The sequence below is a fragment of the Ovis aries genome, chromosome 23 (genome assembly GCF_016772045.2).
Source record: "Ovis aries strain OAR_USU_Benz2616 breed Rambouillet chromosome 23, ARS-UI_Ramb_v3.0, whole genome shotgun sequence".
Classification (NCBI taxonomy): domain Eukaryota; kingdom Metazoa; phylum Chordata; class Mammalia; order Artiodactyla; family Bovidae; genus Ovis; species Ovis aries.
Genome location: NC_056076.1, coordinates 25955288 through 25971517, shown reverse-complemented (window position 1 = coordinate 25971517; position 16230 = coordinate 25955288). Strand labels below are relative to the sequence as shown.

The window sequence follows — 16230 nt, the reverse complement described above, 5'->3', positions numbered from 1 at the left end:
TCCATGAGGTACTCACTGAACTTTTTAATATTCTAGATGTCACCCTGAAGATCCGATTTCCTGTTCTAGAAGATGCAGCATTAGTGGTGAACCTGTATTTTATGGAGGGCTTTGATTCAGCTGGGCCTCCCTGGTAGCTCAGCTGGTAAAGAATGCGCCTGCAATGCAGGAGACCCTGGTTCGATTCCTGGGGTGGGAAGATCTGCTATAGAAGGGAGAGGCTACTACTCCAGTATTCTTGGGCTTTCCTGGTGGCTCAGCTTGTAAAGAATCTGCCTGCAATGAGGGAGACCTGGGTTTGATCCCTGGGTTGGGAAGATCCCCTGGAGAAGGGAACAGCTACCCACTCCAGTATTCTGGCCTGGAGAAGTCCAGGGGATCTCAAAGAGCTGGACATGATTGAGTGACTTTCACTGTTTGATTCAACTAAGAGTGGACTCAGGCACTAGTTGAATCCTTGTTTAACAGAGTGTTAACAATGCTTAAAAGGAGATCTCATCATTTGTTTTCTCTAGAACCTACCTAGGTTCTCTGGCAGGAGCCCTGTGAATTGGACTGACGAAAAATAATTAACAAGAGAAAAACAAGCTTAGTAACGTGTCTGTATGTGCTCTGTGCTCAGTCAGTTCAGTCCTGTCTGACTCTGCTGCCCCATGGACTATAGCCTGCCAGGCTCCTCAGTTCATGGGATTCTCCAGGCAAGAATACTGGAGTGGGTTGCCATGCCCTCCTCCAGGGGATTTTTCCAGACCCAGAGATTGAACCGCATCGCCTGTGTCTCCTACATTACAGGCAGATTCTTTACCCGTTGAGCCACCTGGGAAGCCCCTAGAAACTTGTCTATCCCGCATGAAACATGTGAGAGTACCCTGAGATGAGTAAATCAAAGGTTTGATTAGGATTTGGGTTTATATAAGCTACATAGTAGAAGGACAATAAATTTTTAGGAAAGTGACAAGACAGACAAGAAAGACCTCGAATCCCCAGGGGCAGCAACCTGGAAAGGCAGATAGATGGGCAACTAATACTAGAAAAAGCTAGTTAGTCAGGTTTGTTTTGTAGATTCTCCTGGTCCTGTCTCCAGGCTGATAGGGATGTAAACTCCCCTCCAGTGATTAACTTTTTTGTCCTTGCTGTCGAGAGGGGTTTCGAAAGGGCACCTTTACAAACTTACGTCCTGCTCTTGGGCAAGTAAGGCTTCCCAGGTGGCTCTGTGGTAAGGAACCCATCTGCCAATGCAAGAGATGTAAGAGACACTAGTTCAGTTCATGAGTTGGGAAGATCCCCTGGAGACGGGCATGGCAACGCACCCCAGTATTCTCACCTGAGAAATTCCAGGAAAAAGGAGCCAGGCGGGCTGCAATCTGTGGGGTTGCAAGAGTGAGACACTACTTAATGACTAAACCACAACAGTCTTAGGCAAATAGGAGGAGGACAGAGAGTTTTTCTTGTATCTGCTTCTTCTCAATCGCTTTCAGCTTAAAACTATTATATCAGAGTCATGCATTCTGCTGCCCTACCCATGAAAGTAGTTTTCAAAATGAAAAGAAACTGCTATCTAACTCATCTTGCCTGAAACAGTCTGGGTTTACGGCCATTGTCCTGACCTAATTATTAATAACTCCCCTTTCAACTCTCAAAATGCCCTATTGTTTTGATAAATAACATGGTAGTTCCATTCATTTGTATCTTAGATTTAGCACGTGCAAAGTCTGAACCCTTGCTTTTTTCGAAAGCTGTTCTCCCTAAGTTCTATCCATTTCAGTAAATGGTACTATACTTTTTTTCAGTATTTTCAAAACTGTAGCAGATACTGTCAGTTCTATGCCAAAAGTGTATCCTGAAACTGCCCACTTCTCTCCACTGCCACGCTTCTCATACCCATCAATGTCAACTCTGACCTGTGTTGCCAAAAGCACCCTGACCTGGTCTCCCTGCCTTCACTCTTGCCTGCCCCTCCCCCACCATTCTCCAGAAAACAGCCAAAGTGGTCTTCTGAACTGAAATTTTCATCCCCTTCATGAGGCCCTTTCAACAGCTGTACACTGCAGTGGAAGAAATATACTCCTCACTTCTGCCAACAAGAGCTCTCTTAGGATTTGTTGACTTTGACCTCCTCTCTGACCCCAGCTCCTCTCAGCCTGTATCCCACACTCTGCCACCTCCCTAAGCTGACACAAGCCCAAAGCCCATGCCAGCCTCCCACCCTTTCGTTGTTCAGTCGCTTAGTCGTGTCTGACTCTTTTCGACCCCATGGACTGCAGCACTCCAGGCTTCCCTGTCTTTCACTATCTCGCAGAGTATGCTCAAACTCATGTCCATTGAGTCGGTGATGCCATCCAACCATCTCATTCTCTATCTTCCCCTTCTCCTGCCCTCAATCTTGCCCAGCATCAGGGTCTTTTCCAATGAGTCAGCTCTTCTCATCAGGTGGCCAAAGTATTAGAGCTTCAGCTTTAGCATCAGTCCTTAGCACTTGCTGTTCCCTCTGCTTGGAACCCCTCCCCATAGGTATTTGCAGTATCTCACAGCATAAAGCCTCTGGCCAAGAATTCCCTTCCCGGCCTCACCCCATCCACTTTGATCAGCTCGGTTTATAGCTCATTCACCTCCAGGCGGAGAAGGCAATGGCAACCCACTCCAGTACTCTTGCCTGGAAAGTCCCATGGACGTAGGAGCCTGGTAGGCTGCAAGTCCATGGGGTCACAGAGAGTCGGACACGACTGAGCGACTTCACTTTCACTTTTCACTGTCATGCATTGGAGAAGGAAATGGCAACCCACTCCAGTGTTCTTGCCTGGAAAATCCCAGGGACGGGGGATCCTGGTGGGCTGCTATCTATGGGGTCACACAGAGTTGGACATGACTGAAGCAACTTAGCAGCAGTAGCAGTAGCACCTCCAGGACATTATGTCATAAGTTGCTTGCTTGTTGTCTGGTTCCCCCAGTACAGTGTAAGCTCCCTGAGGGCAGGGGTTGGTCCTCAGGACTCACAGCTTGTGCACACCCTGTGCCCCAAGCAAAGCCAACATCCTGTAAACATTTGTGTGAATGAATAAATGTTCATAGGCAAGTGGTACCTTCATCTTTCCAACCTTATAAACAGCACACACAACAAGCTCCTTTAAAAAAAGAGCAGCCAGGAACAGAAGACACTTTTCCTTTTTCCAGCAATATATTATTTTGATAAAAGCCCTCTTAAATCTATATGTTTGATTATGGCTTTACATGAAGTGAGTGAAAGTCGCTTAGTTGTGTCCGACTCTATGCAGCCCCAAGGACAGTAGTCTGCCAGTCTCCTCTGTCCATAGGATTTCCCAGGCAAGCATACTGGAGTTGGATAGCCATTCCCTTCTCCAGGGATCAAACCTGGGTCTCTTGCATTGCAAGCAGATTCTTTACAGTCTGAGCCTCCAGTGAAGCCCATGACTTTACGTAATAGTTTGTATATAAGCAGTTAAGCTTTCTGGTTTGGTTAGTGCTGGTTTGATGAGTTATCTGAATTGTTCACTCATTTTTTCAATAGGTTTCCCTAAAATACATGGGATTCAGTAAGCATTAGCTATTCTTCTTACTAATTTTAATTATAAAAGTTTTTAAGAGTAAAATTTACATACAAAGCAAAACATTCTGTTGTATTTCCCCAACTTTATAGATTCTTTATCTAAAAGTAATACTGTCAACAGCTTAGTATCTTCCATATCTTTTGAAATACATAAGTATGTATATACTTACATACTCTTATGTGCATACCTGTGTATATGCAAACCAACTGCTAGATTCACACAGTTTGATTTTATTTTTAATATAAGTGAAATTATATATATAGTCAGCACATAAAGATCTAGGATATTCTCTATAAATACTGATGTATGTGTATACACATACACATGGGTTGTGTGTGTGTATGCATGTTCTTGGCAAAAAAAAAAAAAAGAGAAAGATAAAAGAAACACAGGGAAAAACAGTGAAAAGTGATCACCGGACTGCCCCAGGGTCCCCATTCCTCCAGGAGCAGAGCAGGCGTGGCAGGAGGTTGGAGCCGCATCTCATTCTCAGCAGCACCCTCAGCCCCAGAGCATGTTGGGAATCCTGTGGGAAGCATGTGTAGCTAATTCTGAGATTTCAGGATGAAGAACCGGAGGGGCAGAGGGGGGTAATGGCTTCAATGATGTCTGAAAAGAGAAATTGAGGATCCAGTAGGGGGCGACAGAAATACACTTAGCGATGAATAATTAGAGATAACAGAAATGGCAAACAAACAAGTCAGAGATACAACTAGAGCTCTTTCTAGGGGAGGAAGGTGTTAACTACAGAAGTCCCCCAGTTAGAAACTCTAATCTGCAGGAACGTTCCAAGTAGGTGAAGCGCTTGACTATTTTAACCTTCCTGTGAAAGGATGCCTTACTCATACCTTCCTGATGATCAGTTATTAAGGTGGTTTTGAGTCTGCAAATGTTACCTTACCTAAATTTAAAATCCACTCTTACCAAGATGTACCCCCCTAATGATATCTTAATTTCATAACAACCCTAAGAGGTAAGCAGAAGTGTCTCTTCACATTGCAGGTAAGAACACTGACTCGTGGGAGGGTAGGTAACCATCAGCATCCCACCTAGTGTAGCTGTGACATGCCTAGACCCAGGTGCTCTGAACCCAGCACCTCTGCTCTGATCACCTGTGTCTCCCACCTCCCTCCTTTCAACGTCCAACAGCTTCAGAGCGAAATTTTCAATTAAAACCATTACCTGTAAGTTAGCGTTTAACTTGAAGCATTCCTTCTTATTTTTATGTTAGATACACTCTGATCTTGCAGAAGAAAAAAACCTAAAAATTACATACAAATACACTGGAAAGGGCATCACGGAGCCGCCTTTTGGTGTGTTTGTCTTTAACAAAGACACCGGAGAACTGAACGTTACCACCATTCTAGATCGAGAAGAAACGCCATTTTTTCTGGTAAGAATAATTTATGCATTGGTAGCTTTTCTTGGGTAATAGTTACGTTTTATTATGTTTTTGAAATTGTGCTACTTGAAGGACCTCAGCCTAAATGCCTTCTATTATGTATGTCATGATTCCAGCTAACTGGCTACGCTTTGGATGAAAGAGGAAAAAACTTAGAGAAACCAATAGAACTCAGAATTAAAGTTCTTGACATCAATGACAATGAGCCAGTGTTCACACAGGACGTCTTTGTTGGGTCTGTTGAAGAGCTGAGTGCAGCAAGTAAGAGTTTATTGTTTTTATGAATGAGTACCCAAGATCATTCTGTGCCCAGCATGTCACTGAACACTGAAGCCTCTGTCTTGGTGGAGGCTGACTGTTACCCACAGGAAAAATAATAAACTGATTGGTCTAGGTTTGGAACTGATTTTCTGTTTTAAGTTTTTTTACCCTCAAAACAGATACGGTAGATTGATGTGCTAGGTTAGGTATGTGTTGCAACTTGTCAGTTTCACCCTGTGTCAGGAAAGTAGCCATAAGATGCTATGTAAACAAATAGGTATGGTTATGTTCCAGTAAAGTTTTATTCACAGAATCAGGTGGCTGGCTGGCTTGGGCCCACTGTCCGTAGTTTGCTAACCTTAGACATATTATTTCTACCTCCAGGCTTCAATGCAAGTGTTAAATGCAGCTTTCTATATGGGGGCTTGCAGGAGAAATTTCTCTTAGATCTGAATGTAAAGAATAGCTATGCTTCTCCTGAATTGCTTGTATTTTAATAAGCATGTATGTGTATCTGTTCATTTTTCTTTTTTTGTATTGGTTATTAGAAATGTGATAAGCAAATCTGTGGCCCTCCTATAGCGTGTCTAGAACTTCATCTTAAAAATTATATATACTAACCTCAGCCTCACTTTTATCTTATTTTTCCTATTCCTACCTCCATTCACACTTGCTCCCTCAAGCAATTAAATTCTTTGATCTTAGTAAACTGAATTTGATACATACCTAAAATCCTTTTTGGAACAAGCTGATATGATATATAAAATAATAACAACATAAGTGTGCTAAAAGTTGTGTTTCATCTTGGACCCCTTCGTTTTCTGCTATCAGATACACTTGTGATGAAAATCACCGCAACCGATGCAGATGAGCCCAACACTCTGAATTCTAAAATTTCCTATAGGATCGTGTCTCAGGAGCCTGCTAGTTCTCCAGTGTTTTACCTAAATAAAGATACAGGAGAGATCTATACAACCAGTATCACCTTGGACAGAGAGGTAAATTAATATTTCATGTTATTCATCTTTTCTGCTCTCCTCTCCTTCCAGTTTATTCTCTCTCTAGTCTAATTTGCTGACTTTGTTTTGTGTTACTCACTCATAGGATAACTCAGAATGATCCTCCTCTAGGGATTTGCTGTCTAGTATCGTAGCCATCAGTCATATGTGGCCGTTGGCCACTCAGAATGTGACTAGTCCCAATTGAGATGTGCTGTAAGTGGAAAATATACACCAGATTGGGAAGATATAATATGAAAAAAAAAGAAGAATGTTAAAATATCACCTTAATAATTTTTGGTTGATCACTTGTTGAATTGATAACATTTTGGATAACATGGGTTAAATGAAATTTCTTTGTTTAAAACTAGTATCACCTGGTGTTTAAACAATCCCCTGTCATTACTGTAAGTAGGCATCATGGTAAAGGAGGAAGATAATCAACCAGAAAACCCCCCAAATGTTTTTATAAATGAAAAGGCAAACCAATATACTTCTACTCTCCCAAAGAAAAAATAAAATTAGTATCAACTGTCTCTTTTTACTTTTTTTTTTAATTATTTATTTATTTGGCCACACCATGTGGTTGTGGGATCTTAGTTCCCTGACCAAGGATTGAACCCAGGCCCCAGCAGTGAAGTGCCAAGTCCTAACCACTGGACCACCAAGGAATTCCCTCTTTATTTCTTTTTCATGTGGCTCCTGGAAATTTTTAAATTACATAAGCATTGACCTAGGGCCTCTCCAGTCAGGATCTGTTTGCTAGAGAGTTCTAAAGCAATGTTCCTTACTTTGTGTTTCTGTAATGAAACTTCAGGAATCTTTCCTACTGCTAATACATTTTCAGAGGAAGGAAAAGAGATTCTATTACTCCTGTTTAGAGTAACAGAAGTATTTGTAAAGGAAAGAGTTATTGTAAATCCCAAATTGGAGGAAAATTTGAGTTGTTTCCTAAAGGATATTTTCTCAAACATCTCATTTTTTTATTTCTAAGTCAAAGGGAACATTTTAGTTGAAAAGAGAAGACAAGATTTCATAAATGCTACACATCTAAAGATGTTAACAGCATGCATGGTAAAATGTTGATGATCCTTAGAGCGCTGTATTGTCATCAAATATAAATCATTATCAGAAACAATCAGTGTATTTTGTAATGCTTAAAAAAATGATTTAACTCTGGCCAGAGAGGAAGAGGATTCGGGTCAACATTCCTTTGATATCTTTCTAAAGGATAGTTAAAGTGTTAGTCGCTCAGCTGTATCTGACTCTTTACAACCCCATGGACTCTAGCCCGCCAGACTTCTCTGTCCGTGTGATTCTCCAGACAAGAGTACTGGAGTGGGTTGCCATTCCTTTCTCCAGGGGATCTTCCTGACCCAGGGATTGAACCTGGGTCTCCCGCATTGCAGGCACATTCTTTACCATCTGAACCACCAGGGAATCCCTAAAGAGTATTATTACTCCTAGAATTCTACTCTACCTTTTCACATAAAATGAGAATGGAAAAGTACTATTTTGAAGTAGTAGTGTGATTCTGTCTCTGAAACATTTAGCAAAAAAAAATACTGGCTGTCACTTGCTGGGCAAGCCATGTGCCCAGTGCTATTCCAAGCCTTTTACATGGATTAACTCAGTTAATGAACCTATAAACCCTGTGAAGCAGATCCAGTTATTATCCTCATTTTATGTAGAAGGCAACCAAGAGTCAAATGTGTGTCTGACATAGCTAGCATGTCAGAATTGGAACTCAGGCAGCTGGTCCCAGAGTCTCTGCCATCCTGCCTTTCACTGAGCAGTTTTGCTCTGCACAGGGTCCCGGGCATGGGCACTTGCTACCTGGCTCCTTCTTAAACTTCAACCACACTGATGGAGCCATCAGAAGGGACCACATGGAAGAGACGGATCCCCTTTGGAGTAACATCTGAGATGTTGTTCTCTAGGTCGTGTTCTCCAAGAATCTTCTTTCCCATGCACCAAGTTTTGCCTTTACAGACCCAGTGTTCTTGGGGGGTTAAGTCTTCATGACTTAACTTTTAACCTAAAATGAAGTGTGGGCTAGAAAAAAAACTAATTTCTAGAGTCTCATCACTTCCAGTGTAATGCTGGCTACCTTTTGAAAGCACTTTTGTGCCTAGACTATTTTAAGGAGAGACTCATCTCCTGATAAATATCACCAATGATGTAATTAAGAATTTTGATGTCAACAACGGCTCTAGGCTTTTCTGCCCTTTTAAAAAAAGCTCTGATGGCAAACAGACAGTATCTTCATAGAATTAACAGCAGGTCATGAGATGTCTTTTAATATTTACTTATTTATTTTTGGCTGCTCTAGGTCTTTGTTGCTGTACCGGCTTTTCTCTAGTGGCAGCGAGCGGGAGCTGCTCTCTAGTTATGGTGCACAGACTGCTCATTGCGATGGCTTCTCTTGTTGTTTAGCACAAACTGTAGGGCCCTCAGGCTTCAGTAGTTGCAGCTCCTGGGGTCTAGAGCACAGGCTCAGTAGTTGCGGCGTACAGGCTTACTTGCTCCGAGGTATGTGGGATCATCCCAGATCAGGAATCGAACCTGTGTGTCCTGCATTGGCAGGCAGATTCTTTACCACTGAGCCACCAGGGAAGCCCCCATGAAACTTACTTATGAATAAAATGTACTGAGGTTCATTCCCCTGACCAGAAAGACAGATTTGGGAGCAATTCATCTTCACCCCAGCTGGATCTTTTTCATTGCCTTGCAGGAATACAGCAGCTACACTTTGACGGTAGAAGCAAGAGATGGCAATGGACAAATAACAGATAAACCAGTAAAACAAGCTCAAGTTCAGATTCGTATTTTGGACGTCAATGACAATATACCTGTAGTTGACAGAAACGTGGTAACTATTATTTTTATAACAAATGTGCCTACTTAAATGTCAGTCATAACTAAAAATATATCACTTATGCTTGTGTTCCATCAGAATAAAAACCTCCTATTTGTGTTTTGCAGTATGAAGGATCAGTTGAAGAAAACCAAGCCAACGTAGAGGTTTTACGCATAAAAGTGTCCGATGCAGATGAAGTAGGCTCGGATAATTGGTTAGCAAATTTTACTTTCGCATCAGGAAACGAAGGGGGTTATTTCCGCATAGAAACTGATACTCAAACTAATGAAGGAATCGTGACCCTGATTAAGGTAAGGACTTAGTGTTCAAACCTGGAATGAGAGAAGTTGGTCAAGAGTAGGACTCTGATCTATTTTGAGCTACAAATATTTATTAGTACTGGTGCCACAATGTTAGAGATAGGCGCCATCCCTATTTGCCCAAGTTCTGTGGTTGTAAGTGGTCACACTTTGTATTTCTAATGTCAGTAGTGTGAGGGTCACATTTTGAAACACAGTGTATAATTCTACTTAATTGAATCAATAAAAATTAAAATCATGTTATAAGTGTATGGGTCTTAAACATTTAAAACCCTGACTCCTACAGAATTTTTTAAACAAATCTAGAGGATGGATTTTTTTTTTTTAAACAAAATTAAAAAGGAAGAATACCACTGTATGTTAAATGGTTAATGATAGAATATCTAATTTTAAAATAAAATGCAAAGCTAAAGCTTTCAAAACATTTCATTAAGTCACAGACAAAAAATTGATTCCAGAAGCATCCACATTTTTATAACTTTATTACACAGTAAAGTAAGTAAATCCTAATAAAGGAAGGATGATAATATAATGTATAACAGAATAGAGGAAAATTAACTTGAAGTTTCATTGTAATAATTATGGATACCATTTATCAATAGGCTACCATATGTATATAGACCACTTTTTGTAAAGCAGAGGAAAACAGAATAAAATTCAGTTCAGTTCAGTTCAGTTGCTCAGTTGTGTCTGACTCTTTGCGACCCCATGAATTGCAGCATGCCAGACCTCCCTGTCCATCACCAACTCCCAGAGTTCACTCAAACTCATGTCCATCGAGTCAGTGATGCCATCTAGCCATCTCATCCTCTGTTGTCCTGTTTTCCTCCTGCCCCCAATCCATCCCAGCATCAGAGTCTTTTCCAATGAGTCAACTTTTCACATGAGGTGGCCAGAGTACTGGAGTTTCAGCTTTAGCATCATTCTTTCCAAAGAAATCCCAGGGTTGATCTCCTTTAGAATGGACCGGTTGGATCTCCTTGCAGTCCAAGGGACTCTCAAGAGTCTTCTCCAACACCACAGTTCAAAAGCATCAATTCTTCGGTGTTCAGCTTTCTTCACAGTCCAACTCTCACATCCATACATGACCACTGGAAAAACCATAGCCTTGACTAGGCGGACCTTTGTTGGCAAAGTAACGTCTCTGCTTTTGAGTATGCTATCTAGGTTGGTCATAACTTTCCTTCCAAGGAGTAAGCGTCTTTTAATTTCATGGCTGCAATCACCATCTGCAGTGATTTTGAATTAAAGGGAAGACAGATTTTATGATTACTAAATAAATAGATAATGGCATTAGAGACAAAATCAATTTACCTTCTTGTATTGAACTAAGCATCCCTTTTCAGTCATAGATTATAGGTGCAACCCTGCTCAGTGCTTGAGATTAAAAGCCAGTAATATACAGAAGGAGAAGCAGTCACATAGTGATGAATAATAAAAATACCCTCAATGCACCATGGTGGCACAAAAAGGGACAAAGTTGCTGTAAATTTAGTAGTAAAATGACAGCACCAGATTAAGAAAATTATGAATTTACTTTCTCAATTGTATAAAGAATCGCTTCCAAAGTATAAGGGCAACCATCAGATTCCATTCACAGGAAGTTAGAGAAGATATGCAAATAGCAAGTGTGCCCGTAAAGGATACCCGGCATCAGTAGCCATTAGGGAAGGTGCAGATTAAGCCTGTGTGGGCTATCACTGCACGCCTGGCTAGAAAGAAGCTACAATCAGAAAAGACCAACACCACCAAGTATCAGTGAGAATATAGACAGACCAGAGCTCCTGTATATTGCCAGTGGAAACATTAAATGGGAGAGCCAGTTTGGCAGTTTCATAAAAATTAAATAGAGTACTAATCCAGTGACCCAACAATTTAGTCCTAGGTGTTCACCCATGAAAAATAAAAACATATACATTATCTCCAAAAAAACTTGCATGCAAATGTTCAGAGCAATGTTAATTGCAAATAGTCCAAATGCCTAGTAACAGAATAGCTAAGTAAATTAAGTGTATTTAAATAGTAGAACAATATAGAAATGTTTATAAAAAGAAAATGGACAAATTGGAAAATATATATATAGAGAGTGATAAACTGATCAAATCAAATGTAATACCACAACTTGCAAAGAACAGAGTATTTGGAAAAGGGTTAATCTTTTATGGCATTAACCAGTTATTAATAGATTAATAGGGGTTAGATTCTCTTCTTAAACATTAGGCTTCCCAGGTGGCGCTAGTGATAAAGAATCCTGCAAATACAGGAGATGCAAGACTCACGGGTTCAATTCCTGGGTCAGGACTATCCCTTGGAGAAGGAAATGGCAACCTGCTCCAGTATTCTTGCCTGGGAAATCCCATGGACAGAGGAGACAGTGGGCTGTAGTCCATGAGGCTGCAGATTTTTAAACAAATTTGAAAACCCCTTCCTGGGTTTATATTAATATAGTCAAAAATGTTTTTTTCTCCAGGAGGCCTCCTTTTATTTTTTTATACTAACAGAAACAAACATAAATAGAAAATTTGCAGAGAAATGGGGAACTTAAATAGTTTCAAAGTACTGCCACACAAAATATACGTGAATCACAAAGGCCAAAAACTAACTTTACAGTGGGGAAGCCTCAGAGACAGCACCTTGATCAAAGGATCAAAATGAACATCATTAATGAGACAAATTAATGTTATGGGTTACCTAATAAGATGCAGTGAGGTCTCAGCTTTATGATACGCTATGGGACAGAGCTGGCAGTCTGCTGCTACTTCTGTAGCCCTTTTTGCCAGAAAAAACCCATGGAACAGTTTTTAAGGAATATTAACCCATATTGAGTGTCCCTTAACTATTTTTAATTAAGCAAAGAATCACTTCAGATTGCTAAAGATAATATATATATTTGAAACGATTTTGATCTTAAAATAAAATTGGGGATGCTTCCTAAACATCCTTAGGCTTCCCAGGTGGTGCTAGTGATAAAGAATCCACCTGCAAACGCAGGAGGATTTGATTTCCTGGGTCGGGACTATCCCTTGGAGAAGGAAATGGCAACCTGCTCCAGTATTCTTGCCTGGGAAATCCCATGGACAGAGGAGCCTAGTGGGCTGCAGTCTATGGGGCTGCAGATTTTTAATGACATGGTATCAACTTAAGAGTTGGAGCACAGTAGTCCCCTATATACAAGCCTTCAGGTAGTGAACTTGCAAAACTGAGAATGTGTGTTTGTGCGTCCAATCACGTTAAAGTATGAGTGAAACTGCGACTCGCCCTCCATCTCCTGTTGCTGACGATCCTTCAACTCTACCACCTCCCTCCTCCTCTCCCACCTCCACCCCATAACTCTTCTTGGCAGTTCACTGGATGCTAGCCCCAGTATGCCATCTGTTGTACGGTACTACTGTACTTCTCAAGGTACTGTACTGTAAGATTGAAAATGTTTTCTTTATTTTTTGTGTTTGTTTTTTATGTATTGTTTGTTTGACAGTATTATTACAGTACTGTATAGCCAGTTGTGTTAGTTGGATACCTAGGCTAGCTTTGTTGGACTTAATGAACAAAGTTGGACTACGAACATGCTCTCAGAATGGAATTCATTTATATATTGGGGATTTACTGTAGTCAGTACTGCTGTATTTTTCATGTTTTAAATGACTATATAATATCTGACACCGAAGCCACACGCATGTGTTCTGTTGTTTTCCCTTTTAAAAGAATTCCCTCTGATTTTGCCTTTCTAGGAAGTAGACTATGAAACAATGAAGAATCTTGACTTGAGCATTATCGTCACTAACAAAGCAGCTTTTCACAAATCAATTAAGGATAAATACAAGCCGACATCCATTCCCATCAAAGTCAAAGTGAAAAATGTGAAAGAAGGCATTTATTTTAAAAGCAGCACAATCCAATTTCACACTAGCGAGAGCATGGAGAAATTAAGCCAGGGCCAAATACTGGGAAAATTTCAAGCTTTTGATGAAGACACTGGAAAAGTAACCAATGTAAAGTAAGAGATGGTTATGAATATTATTTCCTCATTCTAAGTTACTTTGAATGCTTCTTTTCAAAAATCATAATGGAATTTGGACACTTCAGTCCTTTGAACCGTGCCATTGGGCGCCTACAAACCCCAAAAGGCCTGTAAATGAAGTTTCTGGAGTTGTGTTGTCATTGAGAGGCCAGGTGTTTCCCCAGGAACCCCCTTCCCTCCATGACCCGAGTGGGAGGCAAAGGCTGGCTGGGTTCAGAAAAATGATGCTGATGAACCTATTTGCAGGGGAGGAAAGGAGACACAGATATAGAGAAGGGGCTTGTGGACATTGGGGGAGGGAGTGAGTGAGAAGAATGGAGAAAGTGGCGTCAACATGCATAGACCATCGGGTGTAGGATGGAGAGCTAGTGAGGAGTTGCACATGGCAAAGGGAGCCCCCTTTGGTGCTCCATGATGACCTGGAGAGATGGGCTCGGGGGAGGGGAGGAAGACTAGGGAGGGAGGGAGTGTATGTATAATTATGGCTGATTTGCATTGTTGTATGACAGAAACCAATGCAACATTGTAAAATTTTTTTTAATTAAAAAGTTCTGGGTTGAGAAGGCTAAATAGCAACAAAGAAAAAGTTCAGAAAGAAACTTTCTAAAATCTGTCTTTAGAGGTAAGAAAGTAGCAAGTAAAATTTACTGCAAGTTCACTTTAATTTTGATTAAGAGGGGAAAAAAAAGCTGCATAATGCATTGAAATTTTAATAATGGGGAAACCAGTTTTAATTGATCATCAGCCTTGAAAATTGGTCTTCATTCAAACCAGGCTCTTTGGTCCAGGGATTGATGAAACTTGTAACGTTTGTCTTGATCCTGGTGACCTGTATTCAGAATATATTATTAGGAACCTACTAGATGCCTGAAAAGAAATGATACAGACGAACTTCTTTACAAAACAGAAAGAGACTCACAGACTTCGATAACCAACTTACGGTTGCCAAGGTGAAGAGGGGGGACAGGATCGAGTTTGGGTTCAACATGTACACACTGCTATATTTAAAATGGATAACCAACAAGGACCTACTCTATAGCACAGGGGACTCTGTTCAATGTTATAGAGCAGCCTGGATGGGAGGGGAGTTTGGAGGAGAATGGATACATATCCAGGTATGGCTGAATCCCTTTGCTGTCCACCTGAAACTATGGCAACATTGTTAGTTGGCTATCTTCCGATACAAAATTTAAAAAAAAAATTTTTTTTTAAAGAACCTATCATATGCCAACCCTGTATTGTACCCATTCCGTAGCAGCGCCTTAGGTTTGCATGATCCATTCACATTTGCAAAGTGAGTTTACATCTTAGCTCTCAGAGCCTTGCCATCAAGAGATAACTCTACAGAGCTGTAATTTTTGAAGCTCTGCTTACCTGTAGTTATTTGGTTGAAGTTAAGCTTCCCTGGTAGCTCAACTGGTAAAGAACCTCCTGCAATGAAGGCGACCCTGGTTCAATTCCTGGGTTGGGAAGATTCCCTGGAGAAGGGATAGGCTACCCACTCCAGTATTCGTGAGCTTCCCTGGTGGCTCAAGACAGTAAAAAATCTGCCTGCAATGTAGGAGACCTGGGTTTGATCCCTGGATTGGTAAGATCCCCTGGAGGAGGGCATGGCAACCCACTCCAATATTCTTGCCTGGAGAATCCCCATAGACAGAGAAGCCTGGTGGGTTTCAGTCCATGGGGTCACAAAGAGTCAGACACAACTGAGTCTCTAAGCACAGCACAGTACAAGAATCCTCACCTACCACCCAAGATGACCGTCAGGGGGCACTGCAAGTATCCTGCTTGGTGTCGTTGAAGGTCTTGCAGTGGCTGACCAGGGGCAGCTGTGTGCTTCAGCACGAGCTCCCAATGTCTACAGCCTCTGTGGAATCCTGGATGTCCATCACGTGGCTCCTGTTTTCCTGCCGTCAATACCAGAGTTACTCGGTTGCTTCACTCTGCTTGGGCCCGTGTCCCTGGGTGCCAGCACTTCATGAAACACTGCCAACCATAGCAAAAGTGGGGATATGGAGGAACCTTTTCAACAATCTCTTTCGTTTTGGAGAATCTCCTCATAGAATTCATCAGCCAATAGTAGCAAATGACCTTTTTCCAAAATAATATTAACAAACAGTTTCCATTGTGTTTTCTGCAATGTCTTTGGTGATCCTTTTTTGTGCAGCTTACCTTCAGGCACCAGTCCAGCTTCTCTTGAGTTTTGTAGCCTAATTTTTATTTCTGTGGCTCTAAACCTGAGGATGTACATTCCTAATGACTTCTCAGACTGTCCGCTGAGAGGTTTAAGTGTTCTGATTAATTACTCTCCAATAATACTGTGGCTGTCTACTGGAACTTCTATTTCCATCTACCTGTTTAATTTTGGTTGGTGTTTTCAGTAAGAGTTATGACCATATCAAAAGATGATGTGCGCTACCTTGAAAAATAATGAACCATTTTTCTTCTCAAAAGTACCTTATTCTTTAGCATACAACTTTAGAAAGGGAGTGATCTTAAAGATTAAGTCAAACCTTATTTTACAGATAAGGAATGAGAGGCACAGCTAAGTGAAATAATTTTCCAGTATTCACCTAATTGAAATGTCAATGAGAACAGTAGAAGAAACACTCTCAACCTTGTCATGATTTACTTTAAGTGATTATCCATGTGCATCAGTTGTACGGATATTTGACATGACATGTGAGCCACCATCCTACCTTGAAGTGTCTAATTTTAACAATAGGAAACAGAAAATTCCTTAAATGAGATCACACAGAGCATTCCATTGTGAAATGTGATTCTTAGCACTGTAGCTCTGTCTTG

The 16230-nt window shown here is 41.0% G+C and overlaps 1 protein-coding gene across 1 annotated transcript in view; it reads left to right on the top strand.

The window, feature by feature from the left end:
- The window catches only part of DSG2 (desmoglein 2), a 51305-nt gene that overhangs the window by 22188 nt on the left and 12887 nt on the right, over positions 1 to 16230 (top strand). Inside the window, exons 4-9 of the mRNA XM_027960751.2 lie at positions 4798 to 4959; positions 5085 to 5229; positions 6061 to 6227; positions 8962 to 9099; positions 9213 to 9398; positions 13136 to 13401. Of these exons, the coding sequence (XP_027816552.2) occupies positions 4798 to 4959; positions 5085 to 5229; positions 6061 to 6227; positions 8962 to 9099; positions 9213 to 9398; positions 13136 to 13401 (1064 nt within the window). The remainder of the gene's footprint in view (positions 1 to 4797; positions 4960 to 5084; positions 5230 to 6060; positions 6228 to 8961; positions 9100 to 9212; positions 9399 to 13135; positions 13402 to 16230) is intronic.